This window comes from Pelophylax lessonae, assembly GCF_965119305.1.
Source record: "Pelophylax lessonae genome assembly, chromosome: 1".
Taxonomy (NCBI): Eukaryota; Metazoa; Chordata; class Amphibia; order Anura; family Ranidae; genus Pelophylax; species Pelophylax lessonae.
In genome coordinates, this window is record NC_138768.1 from 207,230,042 (window position 1) to 207,246,261 (window position 16,220).

The 16,220-nt window shown below is 39.6% G+C and overlaps 1 protein-coding gene across 1 annotated transcript in view; it reads left to right on the top strand.

Annotated features, from left to right (window-relative positions):
• The window catches only part of ADAMTS19 (ADAM metallopeptidase with thrombospondin type 1 motif 19), a gene marked incomplete at its 3' end in the record, with an annotated part of 395,950 nt that overhangs the window by 355,549 nt on the left and 24,181 nt on the right, over positions 1-16,220 (top strand). The window contains exons 20-21 of the mRNA XM_082272872.1: positions 9,127-9,331; positions 10,053-10,205. Of these exons, the coding sequence (XP_082128998.1) occupies positions 9,127-9,331; positions 10,053-10,205 (358 nt within the window). The remainder of the gene's footprint in view (positions 1-9,126; positions 9,332-10,052; positions 10,206-16,220) is intronic.

A 16,220-nucleotide genomic window follows, 5' to 3' on the forward strand; every position in this document is an offset into this window, starting at 1 on the left:
GGCAGTCACTGAACGCTTTGCTAAGTGCCTAACAGGAGCCAAGTTTAAGGTTTACATGGAAAATAATCCATCAATGCATTTCTAAACAGCTAATGTTGGCACTCTGTAGCAGCACTGGACAGCATGCCAGCGATGTTTGAATTCCCCTTGCATTATCACCCTGGAAAGAGCAACAAGGCTGAAAATGTCCAATGCAGGACTTATTAGCCAGGCCTCACCAAGTTGTGGATGAGGTGACTTGACTAGAAGAAGCCTAAGGGTAGAGAGGATCCAGTGGTTGCCGCCCTAATAGAGGAGATATGGTTACGGCATTTGCCGAGTCCCGGAGACTGTTTGAAGTTACTACCAGAAACCAACAACTTCTGACCAATTAGTACCATATTGTCCTGAGGTATGATATTCTGTACAGCAGAATAATGTTAACCCATGACTCATCAGTGACCTGACAGGCCATACTGTCAAGGTCCAAGGTCCTGGGCCCATCCTGTGGCCATTTACTCACCATGCTCAGATGTAAGTGCAGGCCCCTTTAACTTCATTAAGTTTATAGTACAGGCCACAATAAATAAATATACTAATTCATAAATAAAAAATAAATATACAAAACAACCATACAATCCCTTTAACCACCTTAGCGGTAATCCCGAGCGTTACTCGGGGTTGATTTTTCATATCAGGAGCGGTAACCCCGAGTCACGCTCGGGGTGGATTGCAGAGAGCGCAGCGGTGTTCTCTTACCTTATCCTGGCGATCCAGCGATGATCTCTCATTGCTGCGACCGCCAGCCGAGAGTCCCGCCGCTCCTCCGTCCCTCCGTCGGTACGATCACTTCCTAGTTCCGTTCCCTGCAGCAGCAATGCTGCATGGGAGCGGAAGTAGGGAGGGAAATTCAAAAAAAAAAACAAAAAACGTTGCACAAAACACACTTTATATTATATATATTGTGACAGGAAGTCAGGTAAATCTGGGAATGTAGTCACTGAGAGGAGACACATTCCCACCTGCTTTGAAAGTTCACTGATACTATAGGGTGTTGGCTGCAGAGAGAGCCAGCAGGAAGTTGAAAACCATTCAGCTGTTCAGAATGAGGAGATCAAGGACTCTATAATTTGTCCAGAGAAAATCTATTGAGTGCTGCCTCCTGTCGCTGTGTGAGCTGGGAAGAGGAGGACAGACATACGTGTACCTCCCGACGCCGTGTGGGCATGGGAGAAGGACTGCTGCCGCCTGTCGCCGTGTGGGCTGGGAGAGGGGGACAGTCGGATGTGTGCCTCCCGACAAGCTGGTGAGCATGGGAGGAGACCCCCTACAGCGATGTGAAGCTAAGGAGGGTAACCACGAGTGAAGACGTCTCAAAGGTGAGAAGACAAAGTGTTCCATGTGAAGAGTGTGAAGAGAAGTGTTCCATGTGAAGAGTGTGAAGAGTAAAGGGACATGTTCAATGGACAATGTTTGTGCTGTGTGAAAAGCAAACAAATGGACATTTGAGTGTCTGCTGTAGGATCAGCAGTGTCGGCCCAACAGTAGGTTGGAAAGACTTCTTAGGTAGGTTCCAGCTGTGAGAAGGTAGCCGCCCACAGAGGCAAGGATTTATTTTGTGTTTTATTTTATTTTGGATGTTTTGCTGCATACAGCCTGGTGAAGAAAACACCATTTAATAAACCACACTGTTTGTTTGCAAGCACTTGTCGGCTATCTCTCTGTGAAAACGCACCCCCAAAGGGGTCATCCACGCCTACCACCGAGCTAATCCCTTACATATGGTGGAGGTATGCAGTGGGCATAAGCAGAGATCCCTGCAAGGAAGTGCAAATGTTTGATGAACTTTGTCTGGTGCATGAGATTGCACAATCTATGTGTGCAGGAGAGAAGATCCTGACAGAAAAAAAAAAAAAAGTGTTTTAAAGAGACAGCGGTCTCAAAATTTTTTGATGAACTTTGTTGTGTCTGGTGCAAGTGACTGCACAAACTGTGTGCGCAGGAAAAGAGATCCTGCAAGAGAGAGAAAAACTACATGTGTTGAAGAGACAGTGGTCTGAAAATTGTTTGCTGGACTGTGAAAAATTTGTTTGTGGAGTTATTGAAGATGGGGCGATCCAAACGCCTGAAAAATGCAAAGATAGATGAAATGAGAGACCGGATTCTATGGATGGAGGGGATGTTGCCGTCTGAACCAGCCCCATCCATGCCTAAAGAGAGTCTACTAAAGAGGAAGGTTGTTGTCCCTAGCAACACTGATGAAACGTGTGCTCAGATGAAAAGTAAACTCAAAATGGAGGAGATGTTGAAACATCTGATTATATCAAATGCAGCTCAACAGCAAGCAAATGCAGCTCAACAGCAGGCAAATGCGGATTTTCAGCAGAGCTTTGCAGCTCAACAAAAGGCTCATCAAGAGAGCATGGCAGGCTGGAAACAGAGACGCCAGCAGCCAATGGAGGCCATCGGTTTGGAGGAAACCGAGTATGTGTGCAGGGCTGAGTTGGATGCCTTGCAACGGAAAATGGAAGAAAAGGAACAAGCCTTGGAATTGCTTAAAATGGAGCATAGAAACTTGCAGGAAATGAATGAACTACTCAAGTCTCATGTGTTACAGTGGGAAGAATCCACTGCTCTTCTTTTGGTCGAGTTGCAAAAACGCAGAGAGACTATAATGGAGAAAGATACCATCCTCATGGAAAAGGAAAGTGAAATTCAGACTTTGCAGAAGCAAAGTATGGCTGATATGTTGGAATTGCGTAATCAGCTGGAAAAAAGTCTTCAGTCTTTGGGAGCTACAAAAATAGACCTGCAGGAGTCGCAGGAACAGAATGTTGCTCTGAAAGCGACATTGTCTCTCAGCGACAAAGAGAAAAGTGAAAGAGAGGCTAAATTACTGAGTACTGTGTATGAGCTCACCACTTTGAGCAATGTGGTAGATGAATTACGTGCAGACTGTGAAAGTTGGAAAGGTGAAGCCCAACGTTTCCAGCAGCAGTTAAAGGAGAAAGAAGCCTGTGTGGCAGAATTACATTCTTATTCCCAGATGCTAGCCAATGAGGTGAAGGCTCTTATGCAGGGAAAAGGAGATTGTGAACATAAGAGGGAAAAAGTAGAGGCACAGCTTCTGGAATCGCAAGTCAAGGTGTCAGAAGGTGACCGATTGTGTGCTAAGCTGTCAGAGAAGGCAAACCGACTGCAGGTTGAGTTGGACAATGTTACAAATCAGCTTTCTCAAGCAGACAGCAAATCTAGAGAAATTGCGGAAGATTTTTCTATCTTGGAATCGCAGCTGCAAGACACGCAGGAACTCTTACAGGAAGAGAGGTGTCAAAGGCTGAGTTTTAGCACAAAGCTCAAACAAATGGAAGATGAGAAAAATGGCTTCCTGGAACAATTAAAAGAGGAGGCGGAAGCAAAGAAAAACCTATCAGAGCAAGTCGCAACATTGCAAGCTCAGATAGCGGTTATGAAAAAACGCATGGAAGAAAGCGTTGGTTCATTACAGTGTGTTGAAGATGTGAAAAAGAAGTTTGATCAGATGCTTGGTGAAGAGAAGAATGTGTCTGCAAAATATGCAGAAGAACGCGCACGTGCAGAAACGGAGGCGCGTGATAACGAGAGCAAAGCCCTGTTCTTGGCTCGCTCTTTGGAGGAAGCTCTAGAGTGTAAGGCTGAACTAGAAAGTGTTAAACAGCTGCGTACAGAAATGGAAGAATTGGTCAGCTCCAAGGATGATGTTGTGAAAAGCGTTCAGGAGCTAGAAAAGTCTAAGCGAGCCTTAGAACAGCAACTAGAAGAGATGAAGATTCCGTTGCAGGAACTGGAAGAGGAATTCCAGGCAACAGAGGATCTGTCCCAAAGAGGGGATAGTGTGCCTGATGCAGTTTTTAAAAGGATCAGTGTTTTGGGGTCTGTCCTGAGTGAGCCTCAGAAATGTGACGACATGTGGCTTGAATCACCCCTTTGGAATAAACCGTTCCTTCAAAAACTTCAAGCATTGGAAAATGTATCATTAGAGCTTCAGCAAACAAAGGAGCTGAGTAAGAAATGTGGTGATTTCTCAGTTCAGGCTGAAAACCTAGTGGAGAAAACTAAGGCTGTTGGTGAAAACGTGAAGCAAATGAATAAGTGCCTTTCAGGGAGTGTTTCCAAAATGGAACTGGTGAAAGACGGGTGGCAGAAGTTTGATCGTGATCTTGAGATGCATTCCATGTGGAATTCAGATAGAGAAAAAGAACTAGGTGACCTTGAGCGGTCAAATAGTTCAGCAGAAAGTGCATTGAAGAAACCTGTAAAAGAATGTGTTGCAGTTCCATGCTTCTTCACTGATGCAGAGAGGAGGTCTATAATGGATACCACCCAGATCGCTGGGTTCAACTGTGTTGTTGCCTTTAACCCCGATGTTGGTGGAAGGAAAGTTGATGATGTTCTGGTTGGCTACTTCTGTGAAGAGTTTGGCAAGAAATATAAACTGAATATCAAATCAAATAGTAGGCCTTTACTGCGACTCGCTCAGGAGGGCGAAAAGTTTAAGAAGTTGATGAGTGCAAATGCTTCAGATCTGCCTATGAATATGAAATGTTTGAATGATATTGATATCTCTGGGAAAAGGAACAGGGGTCACTTTGAAGAAATGTGTGACAGCCTGTTGTCTCAATTGGAAAATCCTCTGCACAGCATCTTAGAGCAAGCAAAGCTCAAGAAGGAAGATCATTCCCTTTTACAACAAAAAGTCAATGATTGTGTACAGATGTATGGAGAGGCAACTCAAGTCACAGAGGGATGTCAAGAGTCCCTACTTGGAACAAAGCTTAGTGAAGCAAAGGTTCTCAAAGTTTTGTGGAAAACATTTATGGATTGCAGAGAGAGGCGTCTTAAGAATGTTGAAGACATTAAGACTAGCCCAATTGAGTTGCCTATGGATCACGGTCCTCCATGGTGGATTGGACAGACGGTTATGAGGGACAAGCTGTCTGACATTTATGAGAAAGCTGTCAATGAAGATGACAGAAACGAGAAGGAGCAAAATGATGCCAAAAATGCAGTTGAAGAATGTGTATATGAGATGAGAGACAAACTGTGTGGCATTTATGAGAAATCTGTCAATGAAGATGACAAAACAGTTTCATCCGGAAGCTTGAGGATAATAGGAGGCTTATCAGTGAGTCAGCAGTGCCTGACACATGCGTGCCTGGAAATATGTGTCCCAACCCTAGGGTTGAAACAAGAGGGGGGGGGTATGTGACAGGAAGTCAGGTAAATCTGGGAATGTAGTCACTTAGAGGAGACACATTCCCACCTGCTTTGAAAGTTCACTGATACTATAGGGTGTTGGCTGCAGAGAGAGCCAGCAGGAAGTTGAAAACCATTCAGCTGTTCAGAATGAGGAGATCAAGGACTCTATAATTTGTCCAGAGAAAATCTATTGAGTGCTGCCTCCTGTCGCTGTGTGAGCTGGGAAGAGGAGGACAGACATACGTGTACCTCCCGACGCCGTGTGGGCATGGGAGAAGGACTGCTGCCGCCTGTCGCCGTGTGGGCTGGGAGAGGGGGACAGTCGGATGTGTGCCTCCCGACAAGCTGGTGAGCATGGGAGAAGACCCCCTACAGCGATGTGAAGCTAAGGAGGGTAACCACGAGTGAAGACGTCTCAAAGGTGAGAAGACAAAGTGTTCCATGTGAAGAGTGTGAAGAGAAGTGTTCCATGTGAAGAGTGTGAAGAGTAAAGGGACATGTTCAATGGACAATGTTTGTGCTGTGTGAAAAGCAAACAAATGGACATTTGAGTGTCTGCTGTAGGATCAGCAGTGTCGGCCCAACAGTAGGTTGGAAAGACTTCTTAGGTAGGTTCCAGCTGTGAGAAGGTAGCCGCCCACAGAGGCAAGGATTTATTTTGTGTTTTATTTTATTTTGGATGTTTTGCTGCATACAGCCTGGTGAAGAAAACACCATTTAATAAACCACACTGTTTGTTTGCAAGCACTTGTCGGCTATCTCTCTGTGAAAACGCACCCCCAAAGGGGTCATCCACGCCTACCACCGAGCTAATCCCTTACATAATATATATATATATATATATATATATATATATATATATGCATATATATATATATGCATATATATATATATATATATATATATATATGCATATATATATATATGCATGCATATATATATATGCATATATATATATATATATATATATATGCATATATATATATACACACCGGTATATATATATATATATATATATATATATTATGCACACACACACACACACATATATATATATATATATATATATATATATATATATAAAATTATATTATTGATTCAATTATAATTCATGCGTTATATATTATATATATATATATATATATATATATATATATATATATATATATATATATATATATATGTGTGTGTATATATATATATATATATATATATATATATATATATATATATATATATATATGTATATATATATATATATATATATATATATATATACACACACACACACATATATCTATATATAATATATAATGCATGAATTATAATCGAATCAATAATATAATTTTATTATATATATTATATATTAAATAATAAAATAATATTATTGATTCGATTATAATTCATGCGTTTGTGTTTCAAATTTATCACATCTGGGATGTCTACTAGAGTCTTGTTTTGGTCAGGTTTAAGTCAGAAATTACTAAGAATTATAGGCCTATAATACATAACGCCAAATTTCCATGAAAAGAATTGTACCGCTTTTGGTATGTAATTCCAGACATAATCATACCGCCAGGGAGGTTAAGTAGATAATATAAATTAAGCAGGGTAACCAGTATCAGAAGGCTGAATGAAGCATTGATATGGTAGACCTCATGGTAGACTTTTGACAACCAAATCATTTGTTACAGTCACTAAGAAATAGCCAAGGACAACACAATTCTACTGATAACATATCCAGTTATATCATTTTAAAGCAGAGCTATGGAGAAAACCTAATATGTTACTGGGCTGCTAATTGGATTAACAATTAAAGATTTTCCCCATGCCTTTGTTAATATAAAAATACCCAGTGCCAGCAGAACTGTTCCTAATGTATTTCCTTTAATAGAGTGATAGTGTCCCCCCTGGTTTGTAAAGTACTGCAGTGCTTTGACTATTGTGCTACTGTGCCAGCTAGAACTACAGCAAAATGATTTCAGTGATGCAGCCATCACTGGTGACTGACCAGGCACCATCTAGGCAATGGGTATCAGGCAACACCTAGCCCCATCCACTATTTATGGGTAATGCAGTTCCAGTAAAAACTTTCAAATTCTAAGAAATAATGTGCAAACTCTGATGCAACTTGCCTAGTTTCTTCTCCAGCCTTTGGCAGCAGGTACGCATGTGTAGGGTTGCCAAAAGTTGTTTAAATGTAATATTAAGGTAATGTTAAATTTTCTATTGCGGAAACACAATCGCAGATGATGGCATGTAAAACATGAGCATGAAAAATAGGCATTCAGATCTACTTTAATTTGGTGCATATTATTCAATGTATAAGGGTAATATTAGTGATGTAGGGTACAGAGTGAGTCATCTAAAGTGCCAGGATTTAGGGCAAATCCATCAGTGTTGTTGATTTTCAGAAAGCTGGCTTATTGACTGATCGGCTAATGCAGCAAGACTGAAGGCAAACCAAGTTATTTTTCACTGTCATCCACCTTTTGTAAGTGTTTTTAGCACAAGCTTAAGTAACAGCGTGAGTTAAATACACAAATTCTAGAATGGGATTTGGGAATATTCACCAGAATTCTTTTCAACCCCAATGTGTTATGCAGCTGCTACAATCAAGAGAGGATAAATAGCCACAGGGATCAGAGATTTAGTGAAGTTGGTGTGGGGAGCATTGGTGTGGGGAGCAGGTGTCCATATAGCTTTCATTGTAAAAAGAGGAGGCACCTCCCTCCAGATGTTGTGCTGTAGTACAGCAGATAGACATAAGGGATGTGTTCAGGATCTAGTATAGCAGAATTTGGCAGAAAGTTTACTGCTGGTTAGTATGTCAAATGCTACTATATTCAAAGGCCAATTATACATTAGCATGTAATGTGAAAGAGTTTACTCATAATTTCTATCAATACATATTTTAAAAAATGCATTATATTTAAGTAACACTCACAATGTATTTTCATATGCAATCCGATTTGTATAGAAATAAATGTGATAGCGTCTCTTTTGCCTCATTGACTAGATTGACTATGTAAGAGGCTTTCTGTAGCATGAGGCTTTCTGAAGAAAGAACTATCAGTGTTATCCAGTAAAGCCAGCCAGCAGGGTTGAACTGTATAAAAAAATAGATGCAATATATTTACAGTAAAATATTAATTATTGCAGACTTTAAAAAGAAATCTAATATGATAAGGTAATGTTTCTCAGAGATTGTACAGCCCAGTAATAGGTCTGCATTGCCTTTCAATACCTCCAGAACTGCTGATGCCTCTTTCATTGCAACCAAAAAAGCAAAGATGCTATTACACTTTGTGAAAAGACATGAAAGAGTGAAAGAGGTGGGGAGGAGAGCATTACAACTTTTCACTTGTTCCAAAAGCAGCTTACTATAGGGCACTGATGGCGAACCTTGGCACCCCAGATGTTTTGGAACTACATTTCGCATGATGCTCAACTATACTGCAGTGTGCATGAGCATTATGAGAAATGTAGTCCCAAAACATCTGGGGTGCCAAGGTTTGCCATCACTGCCCTATAGTAAGCTACCAGTATCAGACTTCAGAACAAACACCTTAAGGTAATTGTAATTAGTAACTGTCAGGGGAGTGTTATTTGCTATGTCTGCAGATATCAATTTTGGAAAGAAATACAGTACATAACATTTTAGTGGTGCTTAGTGGTTGGAAAAATGAAATCCTAATATCAACTCCTAATCAACATTTCACTAATTGAGTTAAATGTAAATACTGTATATATTTTATGTTTTTAAGAGTGATGTTAATATTACTAAAGTGCAATTGCAGCCTAAAGTCACAGCTTATTATCTGCAATGTGTTTGTCATGTTAAATAGAATGATACTTCACAAATTCAACACAACTTGATTAAAGCTTTTTAAATGTGTTTTTGGTTAGATGGATGATGACTGAATGGAGTCCGTGTTCAAAAACCTGTGGTAAAGGTATTCAGAGTCGGCAGACAGCATGCACACAACAGCTCAGAAATGGAACTCTGATCACAGCTCGGGAAAAAGACTGCCCTGGATATAAGCCTGCATCAACCCAGCGCTGTGAGGGCCAGGACTGTATGACAGTGTGGGAGGCCGGAGTGTGGTCTGAGGTGTAGTAATACACTTGAAGAACATAATTAGGATGGATCTATTTCAATTTAGTTACATTCTTTTTTTTTATTTTTCTTAAAGGGCATACCATATCATAAAAGTCTAGATTGTGGGATGTAATACTGAAACCACATATATATCATTGCTCCAATGAAAAGAATGCTGTGTCAGCAAAATGTTGTCAATGGTTCGAAAAACACCTTCTTTGGAAAACTGCTGATCTCTTTTAGAGTTAATGGTGGAATCGTGATTAGGACTGGAAGTCTTGCGCTTATTGTTCAGATGCAAAGATTCAGCCATCTAAGCCTTATTGTGTTCTCAGTAGGCTCAATTCATAAAATGTTGCATATGGATAAGGGTCCATGTTTTTAGCCAAGTGACTGTAAATTTCCCAAATTTCATTGGACTTAACTGTAACCATCATTTTTTGAACATAAGTACCATTTAACCTGGTATTTTAACGTTGAGAATTGAGCTGAATTGCTTTCATAAATTAATGCTATTTGTTAAGAAGAAAGGAAATATTAAATTAAGTGTGAAGAACATGCAAGTTTGATTGGACAGACAAAAACTTTTTTATGATTGGTTGCTGTAGATTACTGCATGGACCTCTTGAAATAGTATTAGGGAATGCTTGACATTCTAAATGAAGACATTGCTGCTATCCATTCATTTATAAAGATACTTGTAGTAACATGGCATTAATGTTTTATTTTTTAGTGCTCCTTGAAGTGTGGTAAGGGTGTAAGACATCGAACTGTGAGATGCACAAACCCTCGAAAGAAATGCATGATATCTACAAGACCAAAAGAAATGGAAGACTGTGAAGATTATTCCAAGTGTTACATATGGAGGACAGGAGACTGGTCTAAGGTGAATTCTTTTATTCATAAATTAAATAATTTTCATTATATATATTAGGGTGAGGATATATTTTTCACTACTAATTTATCCATATTAGTTGAGACTTTGAGAAGGTATTTAATAATGTTGTTGAATCTGTGTTGCTACACACATTCATTTTGCTCTTATTAATTATTAGTTCTTCATCTACATGTGATATTTTAGTAGAAGACGTACTTAAAGAGTAGTTGAGAACTTGACCAAGCAGGTGTAACCATTGAATCCATTGCAAAATTGTGATGATGATGATGATCCTTATGACTCTTCCTTTGTATCTGATGTTAGCTCTTCTTAGACTGGAGAGTTCCCAGAGGTTTAGAGTTAACGGGAGTCTCTCCATCCATTAATAATACAGTACCAGGCCTGCCCTATCTTCACATGCACACAGATGTTATATGTTTAGTTTGCCTCAACAGCCTCCCTAACGGGTACTCCCTCAGATCCAATAGCAGAAACTGCATGGAATACACAAGTCATTAACTGAGAACCTGAGGTCTATGAGGTAGTTCTTCATAGACCTCTTGTAGTACAGTCACACAATGATGTCAACAACTCAACAATGCTTAAATAATGTACAGTTGGCTGAGATTCTGGACTTTTTAGGCACTTACACACAAAATATTATAAACATACACATTTATTAACTATACAAATCAAGTTGTAATGAATTTGTATGATCAATACATTTGTACTTTTATAATACTTTGTGTGTAAGTGCCTAAAAAGTCCGGATTTTCAGCCAGCTGTACATTATTATATATATATGGAATGTGGTACCTAGCAAGATTAGACTTATAGAATAACTGCATGTTGCCAGCAGTCATAATGTGCACTCCTAAATTTAATATACTGCGTATGATGATATTCATGTCACATTTGATGGAATAGTTGGAGATTTAGACAGATTGCAATAGCACTATGAAAATCTGAATTAGATCGTTAAGTAAAGTTTTCTAGGTTAATATAATAAGGTCTTGTTTATACAGATATTGCAGAGAGCCACTTAGTGCATAAATGTGATACCAACCTTTGACTTAGCAAATAAGGTATAATCAACTTAATGGTTCAGTGAACACCAGTAGTTGTAACCTTAGCTTCACACTGTGTGGTGCTGCCCACTGCATTTCCTATAATGCAAGCTTACTAACTTTATTTGCTGACCATGGCAGTCCACTGGCAGGAGACCATTTCAAAAGCATATGAATGCCAAAAAGAATCAATGCCAAAGTCAAACAGCCACAGAATGTTAGTAGATTGTAGAGTGATTCTAACAAGAGCTGGATCTTCGTGATTTTTTGTGGTGTAGAGGTAAACCTGCTGCAATGGGGAATGAGTGTTACAGGGGACATAAGCACCCGGTGGCTAAAAGGGACTTTAAATTTTAAATAAAGGGGAAAAACCCTTTTATTTATCCAAGCAGGTTATGTTACTTCCTGAAACCATCCCTGCCAACTATTTGTAATCTCATCTCTTGCTTACTGAACACGTAGAATGGATTTTCTTCATTCAGAAAAATATACATTAAAGTTAATCAATACGCAGAATAGTTTTAAAGGGAGAATGCATCCCCAATATATTCCTATGTTGCATTCACTAGGGTGCCAGTGACATCTTACAGATTGTAGTACTGTATCTGCAAACATGTTTCTATAAATTATATGCACTGTAAGAGCAGAACTGATGTGATGTGTTTTTGTAGAGAAATCACTCTCCTCCTTTTTCCTCCTGTAGCTGAATGAGGAAAATGGAGGAGATTGGTTCCTCCATATGCTGCCCCCGCCACTCCTCCTATCCAGTTCCCTTGTGTTCTGCTGTCTCTGGGCCCCTGTGTGCTTCCTGGTCCCCCCCCCCCCACACACACACTGTGCTCCCTCCCCTCTCCTTCCGGTTGCTGCAGGGGATGTGTCACAATAGAGAACCAGGAATGGGTTGGTAAATATGTAATTTACCAGCTCCATCCTTTTCTGAATGGACAGAGTCATAGTCAGTGACATTGTAAAAAAATAAAATAAAATGATAAAAAATAATACAATTAAAATACCAAAAAAATAAAAACTACTGACACCAGTGGGTGAACTTACAGGATCGCAAAGGTCATACTTGCATCCAGTCCCTGGCATTCCACCACTGTGGGGAGGCTCCAAGATGGCAGGAAGGGGGCCCACTGCAGAACTTGTGAAAGGGTCCCGCTGCGGGACCATAATAAAGGGCCCCCGAAATGAGAATAAAGAGCCCCAGGATCAGTGTGAAGAGCCCAAGGCTTGAAGGGAAGGGACCCGGCCAGGGGTCTGGGGGGCCCTTCATGGTTTCTTGCGCCGGGGCCCCCTGAAGGTTCTAGTTACACCTCTGGGTCAGATCACAATTCCTTTGGGGGGGGGGATAAGCTCTGTCATGAGGAAGACCTCCTTTAACTAAGATAGAACAAGGCACAGTAAGCCATTAATGGGAAATATCTGCTGCTGGGAGAATATAAACAGTACTAGTGACTAGCCCTTTCAAATGTACCTTCCCATTTTTCTGGGCACATGTTCACAGTTCAGGTCTTAAATAATGAGTCTATAGCAACACATTGGGCACCACTAATTCACAGCTAAGTACCCTATTTTTTACTGCAGCATAGTTGAAATATCAGTACTATATTTCAGCAGTTATTATTTCATTTCAGATTACTACTTTGCTTGATTATTTTATACTTTTTGATTGATATTTTCACAGTGTCCTTGACAGCTCCCGCCTTAATTTGTGGATTTCTCCTTTAGTGCTTGGCCAGTTGGAATTAGCTGTAACACCTTCCTCAGCTATTGGCTTGTAGAAAATCCGCTATTTCCATCATATACCCCGAGTGTTTGGCAGTGAATGGAATGAATAAATATGAGTAATAATCTTGTATGCCAAGTTTAGGATTGGTTTGTTAAAAACACAGAAATTTAGTGTTGCATTTATATACAAACTGTAAAAACAGGCCATTATTAATGTGTGCTCTCTGTCCATGTGTATGTAGCCATACGCGATTGGCCAAAGAATATTATGACTTGTACACTGAAATACTTCTTTTGTCAGTATCATGCTTCTTGACTTCATGCCTAAGTAATTTTATAGTAACTTACTGGGATGTTCCAAAATAAACCAATTCTTGTTCTTTTAATGTTTCTGAAGTTTGCAGAGTGTTACTTATTAGTACACCAGAGTATTTAAAATTATTACATTACTTGTGTCTTTTGTAAAACTGGTGCTAAAAAGACTGATTCTTAAAATAATAAAGCTCTGAGATAAATACTATGGGGTCTATTTAAAAACATTAGCTGTGAAAATGTTTTAGCCATTGTGCAAAAATCACAAATTATCCACGTCATGTTTGTAATTTGTGTGAAAGGTCAGTTTCTATGCATCTTCTTTCTCAGATTAATGTAACATTCCCTAACTTTCTTTCTTAAAGTGGTTGTAACCCAAAAAAAAAAAAAAAATGCTCCTGTCCCTTAAGGCACGAGATATATCATAGTGCTTTTGCCTTGTCTATTGTCCTTTTCTATCTTCTACAGTACCTGGTTGATCCTGCCTGGTCCTGACTTCCCCTTTGTGAGCTGAACACATTTATCATGGCTGCTGAGCCATGAAAGCATGGTCAGCTTATGTGTTTTTGTCATTTTAGCTCTCCCCTGTGTGTCTCTGCACCTCCCCATTCCTCTCTCCCTGTAAGTTCCATAGTGTGAAGTGATAATATGATCTCCTCCCCGCCCCTACCCTTTTAATCTCTTCTCCTCTTCTCTCCTCATTGTCTAGCACTGTACAGATGCAGAGTTTTAGGAAAGTACCTGTCAATTATGTGTACCTCCTCCCCACCCACAACATTTTATTATTCAATCAAAATATACTTTGAAAAACATATGTATGTGTAGTGTAACATTATTATCATATATGAGCCGTTTTGGCTTCATTTTGATTAAATTTTTTTTTTTTGCACATGTGACTGGCGAGGCGCAAATCGGCGCTGTGGGAACACAAGGTCAGAGAGCACAGATTCCTCTTCTGACGTATCTCACATACGTCAGAAGAGGAATCTCAGCCCCTCCCACTTGGCTCCCTTAGATCGGAATGAAGAGTGGAGGGAGGACATGTGACCGGAAATCAGAACCCGCAAAAATGGTATTTACGATTAGAAAAGAAAAATATAAACTGCACTGCTAAACAAGCAATAGTATGGAGGATAAATCAATTTGGGGCATTTTAATTTACAACTATTTTAAGAGAAAATAGTCTTAAGAACATTCAACCAGAAGAGATAAGGAACATTTGGCCAAATAATAAAATAGCCTTCCACCAAAGAATAAGAACATTCAAGCAGAAGAGGAAAAAATATGAGGGAGACCTCTGCTAAGTGTATGGAGACTCCTGTGCTCACCACTTACAGTGTAATAAATTAACTACCCCAAAAAGGAACTGCAATACAGAATTGATACAATGTTTCAGAGACAGAACTATTTATTTTAGGTTATCTGTCAAGGGTTTCAGTTCAATAAATTTGTCAACCAATGGTAGTCGCCTCTGCAACATTGTATCAATTCTGTACAGCTGTTCACTCTCTGCAGTAGCTGATTTTTTACAGAGAAATTAAACTACATCCTTGTCCTCCAAGAAAACCCATACACATTCACTACCTAATGGTCATGTGAGCTTCCGAACCACAAGCCGTACAGGTTAATTGCAGCCATGTGCACTTCCCTATGCACACATCTGATAGGCCATACTCAATAGTGCCTAGTCCATCTCGGGAGCAAGCAAGAAGTGTTGGCTACATTCCTACATACATTTAGACCATAGAGAACGAACATAGCCCCCACCAACGGGAAGTCTGATTACAGCATTAAAGAGAAAACAATTTAATATTTTGAGGGGGAGAGCAATAGAAGGTACCTTTTGGGTTAGGAATCCATACTTGAATAGTTTTTTTGTTTTTTTTTTTAAATCAGAGTTTAATGTCACTTTACATACTTAAATAATTATTTTCTATTACCATTAACTCATCTAAGCTTCATTTTTTATATTAAACACATTAAGCCTGGAAAGAAAATAGCTTAATACTATTCATTTTTGCTTCTATTCGCACCAAACAAATGTACAGGCAGCTTTACAGGATGATTATCTCCACCATTTTTAAAAATATACCCATTAGTTTACAGTGCAGAGATCTCCTTCATATTTTTTCCTTTTCTGGTTGAATGCTCCTAGGCTATAGTTTTAGGTTATTTTCTCTATTAGTTGAATGTTCTTCAACTTTTCTGGTTGAATTTTCTTAAGACGTTTCTTTCATGATCAAATGTTAGGAAATGTTAAATGCGAAAGTCAAAAGATAGAAACTGGCATTTCACACATATTACAAACTTTATGGTTCATGACTTCTGCCCAATGCTGAGACATTTTTATGAATAGACCCCCTCTTTTTGTGAAAACATGAACATACACTTTATTGTCAAAAGTATTGGGACACCTGCCTTTACATGCATGTGAACTTTAATGGCATCCCAGTCTTAGCCCGTAGGGTTCAATATTGATTAGGCCAACCCTTTGCAGCTATAACAACTTCATCTCTTCTGGAAAAGGCGGTCCACGAGTGTGTCTATGAGAATGTTTGACCATTCTTCCAGAAGCACATTTGTGAGGTCAGACACTGATGTTGGGCGAGAAGGCCTGGCTCACAGTCTCCACTCTAATTCATCTTAAAGGTGTTCTATTTGGTTGAGGAGCAGGCCAGTCAAGTACCTCCACCCCAAACTCACTCATCCATGTCTTTATGGACTTTGCTTTGTGCACTGGTCCAAATCATTTGGTGGAGGGGGATTATGGTGTGGAGTAGTTTTTCAGGGGTTGGACTAGGTCCCTTAGTTCCAGTAAAGGGAACTCTTAAGGTGTCAGCAAACCAAGGTATTTTGAAAAATTGTATGCTTCCATCTTTGTGGGAACAGTTTGGAGATAGCCTCTTCCTGTTCC